This window comes from Melospiza georgiana, chromosome 3, assembly GCF_028018845.1.
Source record: "Melospiza georgiana isolate bMelGeo1 chromosome 3, bMelGeo1.pri, whole genome shotgun sequence".
In the NCBI taxonomy this organism is placed as follows: Eukaryota; Metazoa; Chordata; class Aves; order Passeriformes; family Passerellidae; genus Melospiza; species Melospiza georgiana.
This window is the reverse complement of record NC_080432.1, coordinates 95539418-95545417: the sequence shown is the minus strand read 5'-3', so window position 1 is coordinate 95545417 and position 6000 is coordinate 95539418. Positions and strand designations below refer to the sequence as shown.

General features: G+C 35.8%; 1 protein-coding gene across 16 annotated transcripts in view; it reads right to left on the bottom strand.

Annotated features, from left to right (window-relative positions):
- MYT1L (myelin transcription factor 1 like) overlaps positions 1-6000 on the bottom strand; it is a 302310-nt gene that overhangs the window by 1571 nt on the left and 294739 nt on the right. For all 16 annotated transcript variants that reach the window (XM_058019588.1, XM_058019587.1, XM_058019591.1 and 13 more), the window contains 2 exons: positions 1544-1687; positions 1-1222 (listed from right to left, as the gene is read on the bottom strand). The exon at positions 1-1222 is cut by the window's left edge and continues 1571 nt beyond it. In XM_058019588.1, the coding sequence (XP_057875571.1) occupies positions 1082-1222; positions 1544-1687 (285 nt within the window). In that variant the 3' untranslated portion in view covers positions 1-1081. The remainder of the gene's footprint in view (positions 1223-1543; positions 1688-6000) is intronic.

Genomic DNA, 6000 nt, shown 5'->3' with positions numbered 1-6000 from the left:
TTACTGAACTGCATTCCTACTACAGGCAGCAACGAATGCAGTTTAGTAACTCCAATAGACACAGATAATTTGTATTTAACCCAAAATTAAAGATGTGAAAAGGCAATATTAACTTTTAAATATTGTCCTTCGTCTTGAATTGAAACCACAGAATTTCTGAAAGATGAACTACATTGCTATAACGGATAGTTCAGAGGGGCACTAGCAGTCCGGTAGAAATAAGAGAATGTTGGCTCCAAAGTTTATTGGAAAACAAAAGCTGAAATCTTCACGTTGTCCACCTCTGATATAGTTCTTTTCATAATGGAAGTTCCCATATTCATACCATGTAATGCTTAGAAGTTAATTAAAAAGTGCTGTTTAAGCTGCTTTGAATCTTCTGTCAAGTTTCCATGGCTTGATGTTGTCTTACAATAAATTACCCATTTTGTAACTTACATCTAATCCATGCCATTTTCTTGGAATTCAAAAAACCTCATTTTATTGCCCCCACCACACACCATCCTTCAAAAACAAAAGTCACATAATATTTTCAAGCATTGTTCAAAAATAAAGCATTTTTGCAACCAATTCTTGCTATGAAACAATATGCACACAAAATGTACTTCTTAAATCCCATAAAATCCTCCAACATGAGGCAAAATGATAGTGTTTAAAAAGTGGCTGCAGACCGCAACATTGTCATTCAAAGCTGTTTTTTTTTTTTGTCCATTTCAGTTCAAAATACTAAAACATTTAATCACTAAAGCATTAAAAAGAATTTACACTCTATTTATTTTGATCAGCTTACCTCTTCAGAAATATATATACCCCAAAAATGTGCATACATTAGCAGCTATAAACATTACATGGCATATCACACTATGTCAGCTTATATGAAAACGTACAAAATGTGAATGTATTCAAAAAACTATTCTGCAGTTACTATCTTTAAAGCAAGACATAAAATCATTATGAAGTCTTGTAAGCATAACACTGTTTCAAACAGAAATAAATATATAACACTTTCTGGTAAATTACAGCAGCAAAAAACAAGAGGCATCCTTTTTTTAAGCAAGATTTTCATCACTATAGCAGCTGTTCAGACCTGAATTCCTCTCACAGCCTGCTTTATATTTTCCAGTAGGGCTTTATTTTCTGGACTCTGATAACGATCTTGATTTGTATACATGTCCGTCAAAGTGGTCACGTAAGCATCAAAATTTTGTTCATTGATTGGTTCCTACGAGATATTAAATAGTAGTTCATATACAACTTTTATTTTCTTAATCGTATATTCATTTAAGCATAACATATTAGCAAGGCATACTGCCACCATTTTTATAATATTTAAAAAGCCTATTTAGTTCTTACTTAATTTTACAGGATACACTGGAACAGGCCCTCCATGTCTGTTAGCAGTTAAATGTATCTCTATGGTTTCAGTGCTGTTACCACAAATATCCAACTGGTTGATGAAACATAAACATAAAAAAAAGGTATCTATTGTATGAGGTGAACTGAAGATCGCCAAATTCCTTAACTTGTGCTCTCAATCACTTACCATATGTGGCAGCTGGATATTAGCTAGACTATGAATTAAAGACTGGCTTAAATTGGCCAATTCATGAAGAAGAGACTCATTTTGCTGTTCAATTACTTTGTTCTCCTCTTCTATCGTCTTCAGGTTGCTCTCCATTGTGGTAATCTAAAATGGACAAATTTGTGTACAATGTAATATAAGGCAAACTGGTACAAAGCATGCACTCTTTGAAGGGAGAGAGAACAGAAATACCAGGGAAAGGAGAAAAGGTCTATTCATTCATGTTTGAAAAGGTTTTGCTAGAGTTTGCAGTTCTTATCGTCACTAAGCCTTTCTTATTCCCGCTGCATGTTGTATAACTTTAACAGCTTGTCTTTTCAATACTGGTAATAGTGAGTGAATGAACTTGGATTTGATTCCACTCCTTTAGAGCTTTTCTTGTATAGTTGAAAGGCATTAAGGACCCTAGTTCTGCAAGTTCACCCATGCAGTTAAACTCCTAGAAGCCAGTCTTAGGGGCATTCTGCAGTCAGTCACGCTTTTCTTATATTTTCAGCTACACATATATCATGTTAATTAAGCATGCACAGCTCATTGCTGCCAATGTTTAGCTCTTTGTAAGTATAATATGATTCTGTGCAAACTCACAGGGCTGATTTTGAAGGCTGAAAAACTGCATGTTATTTCAATGTATGTACAAAGTCAGAAAGTTTTCCTATACATACAGTGAGTTGTAAAACTGAAGAAACTGAAGAATATTTGAGCACAGGCCCGTGGCATTGCTTCATGTACAAGTGAAAACAACTGAGACTGTGTTCTGCCTGTGTTTCCAGGTGACCAGACACGTTAGCTCTGACCTTGCATGGTGCCCTGCTTGAGCTAAAAGCATTGCTGAGAGAAAGAGCTTGTGGAGAGCATTGTGCTAATGGAGTTATAAGGATTTCAGATGAGCACTGGCTTATGTCCAACTCATCAAGAGCACATGCAGAGCTCATTCACATCTGTCTGTACTTTCCTCTGTAGCCCTGTTCGTACTTTCCACATGGGGTGATAACTGTTAACATCTATTACAGAGTGTACAGTGTGCTCTGTGTGTGCGTAGGTTAAAATATGCATTGACAAGAAAAAAGAAGCCAGTGAAGTGGAAGAAATGCCAAAGAACACAAGGTTTTGAATTTTCAAAATGAAGTTTATCCATTTCTACACTGGCCTAGAGAGTGAGCTGTGGAAAGAATTGATACAATTGAAATGCTGATGGGAAGGTCAGAGGTTTGTGCAGTAGTAACAGGCAGAAGAGTAAAGGTTCTCAAGCGCACGTCAACTTGACCTTGAGTGAGTACATGTTTGGAAACTGGTGGCACAGGCAGGTAGTTAGAGGTATCACATTTTATTTTGGACCTAAACTTTTAGTCTGCTTATGGAAATGCAGCCCATTAGTTGATAGAAGTAATTTTGAAAAGTGATGTGTCTACATAAACAGTTTCCAAGTATCTCTTGCTTTGACTACAGGTGCAAATTGCAGTTAATCCAAGTTGCCAGTATTGTGGGGACTTGGTTTTGTAACAATTAATTGATTCTGAACTAATTTCCACAAAATATATTAGTAAGGAAAAAATACTTCCTCTTTGAACCTGGACACCTGATCCTCCTCTCTTATTTTGCCTTCAGCTTGTTTATATTCGAGAGAATGCTGTATCCAAATGCAAAACATCTTTCACAGCTGCTTCTTAGTCGAGTCATATTCCAATACCTATCCATTTTTTTTTTTAATATTACAGACCAGAATGAGGAGTCTGATGCCAATGAAGGCTCAGTTCAGTATGGCATACTGCAGCCACCTGACACTAACTTTAGCAGAAGCTGACATTCTACAGATTTTCTATCTAGCTAAGCATTGCAACTTGAACCATCTTTTTGCTTTTTTTCATGAGATGCTGAATTCTGCAAATACAGTGGCAGATGATCAGCATATCTCACCACTTCACTTAGTATTCATCTGTAAGTTCATCTGTTTTAAATTTAATTCCTGTATTTGTTCACTTAATGGCTGAAATTTCCCTTCCCGCATTTTATTCTAAAACTAAGAAATGTTTACTTGTATGTATTCTGAAAATAGGATAATCTGTTTCTTGTATGAAACACACAATTATTTGCAGATTTATTCTTCCCCTCTCCCTTTATGTGTTTCTGCTCCTCTCATATTTGCATGTTAAATTTGAACAAATTTACTACAAGATTTTAGATTAAAAACACTTTCTTCAGTCTTAAGTAAAAAGGCAGCTGAGTAAAGGAGAGTCTTATAAGTGCTCCACCTAAGAAAAAGGACTGATTTTCACTTTATTAAATTGAAAAATTCTACATGGAAGCATTTCCTGTTCCTGTCATATGAAAAGCTTTCACTGGCATTTACAATCATATGGGTTGCAAATCTGTATCAAACAAGACTATTGCTACTTCTGGTGTTCACATAGCTTCCACTATTTTGCCACTGCATATTTCCCATCTGTCAAATTTTACTGAAATCTGAGTTGCACAATGATTTTCTAAAGGTTTATCAACAAACATTTTGTTATATCCAGTATTATTTTACTTTTGCAAATAAAGGGGACTGTTGACTTTGCTCCTGTTAGTAGTTTGATAATGACTATGATGTAACTCCCTATGTGTTGTAAATGTAAATTGCTTAGCTTCAGGAGAGTGTATGAATTCAAAACTAAGGCCTCTAAATTTTTTTGTACAGTTTAACTCAGTTGGGATTCTCTGCAAGGCCTTAGTAACTAGCTGGATAAGAACAGATAAGTATTAGACCAGATTACCCAGAGATTGTGGAATTTCTAGTGTGGGAAGTAAAGAACAGGTTAGACAAGCACCTGTCAGGTTTAGCTTAGGAAGATCTTAGGAAGTAAAGGTGACTGGTAGACAAAATAATGTTTTCATGGTCTCTTGTAGCTCTACCTTTTAAAATCCCGTTAATCATTTTAACCAACCCCTTTTCTAAATGTGCTGCACTGAAGTGTGAAAAATATCCTTTTAACTTATTGGTAAAATCACCAGCTGAGCTTTCTCTTACCAAGAACATTCAGTGGTCCCACAAGTGCCTAATATGACTTTTAAGAATATGCAATGGCACTATGAAGAATGAAAGCTGGAACTGAGACCACTAAAGTATGGTTTTTGTACTCATTTCAGATCAAAGTTTGATATGAAATTCCTAGATAAATCTCTGAAACTCAGTACATGTTTATGCCTGTGATAGTGTTATCATAGCTTTATTTTTCAATTCATCTGGCCAAATATAAAATTAAAAGTGCAGTAAATTACTGACAACTGCAGCATTTACCTAATGTACATGTAACAGCCAAACTGCTTCACATTTTTTAAAACTCAGCCATATCAGGCTGTATGTAAATAGCACCTAGAGTGTATTAAGCTGAAGAAAAGATAAGGCAATTGGAAGCTGCCAGATTCAAAATTTACGGCCAAATTTCTCAAGAGTAAATGTATGTAATTTTCCTGCCATTGATTATTCTTCTTGCTTTATGTTCTTGCAGATTTTCTCCTCATTACCCTACAGTTATATTTGGTCACATCAGGAAACTGTGTAAACCTTGAACCAAATCCTGTGAAAGCTGAATAATGACAGTGGAACTCTGAATGCAGGCATAAAGTAGAAGTGAGGTTTCAGTATCAATCTGGCTAAGGTTTAGAAATCAAATAAAACCCGAGTTGAAGAAGTAGATTCTGCCTTTATGACTATACAAGAGGAGAAGGAGAATGGACGTGGTGCCCATCTCCACAAGCAGCAGACAAAGAAGTAACAAGGAGTGGTTTACTCTGTTTCCATTGAGATCAACTGAGTGACTGTCACCAGGGACTAAAGACTGACAAATGGTGACTGTGGTGAACTTCACTCTTGGTGTCTCTGCTCAAACCATGTGAAGAGACAAGCACCAGAATCTATACTGGACACTGAAAAAATCTAGGGGAATTCAATTGATTTTTCTTCTTTTGCTTTTTCCATCCAGTTTTAGGACTGCTGAACAATGGGATTTTAGTTAATAGTCTAATGTTAGGTTTTCTACTTTTTCCCCTGACAAATTTATACGGAATGAAAAAAGAATTAATCTGGATCTCTGGAATGACTACTGCTGCCAAGGGCTGCATTTAGTGTATCACATGCTACTCACTTCTCTGTCTAAATTTCCTCTGTAAGACATGACAAAAGCCATGTTGTTCATCTGGGCTCCTTCACCTCGTAACTTATGTTAACGACCTTGTCATCACACAATATTTTAAGAACTATCAGAAAGGCACAGCCTTATCAAGGGGAAATACCAAGCTGACCATGATAGGTCATGTTTTGCCATTATTTTAAAAAATGCATTTTGCTGAGTTCTTTTTGTTTTTTTTTTTTTTTACTGTTGATAACTGATTTGAAAATTGCATAATGAACACTGTCTTCAGATTTTATAAATAGT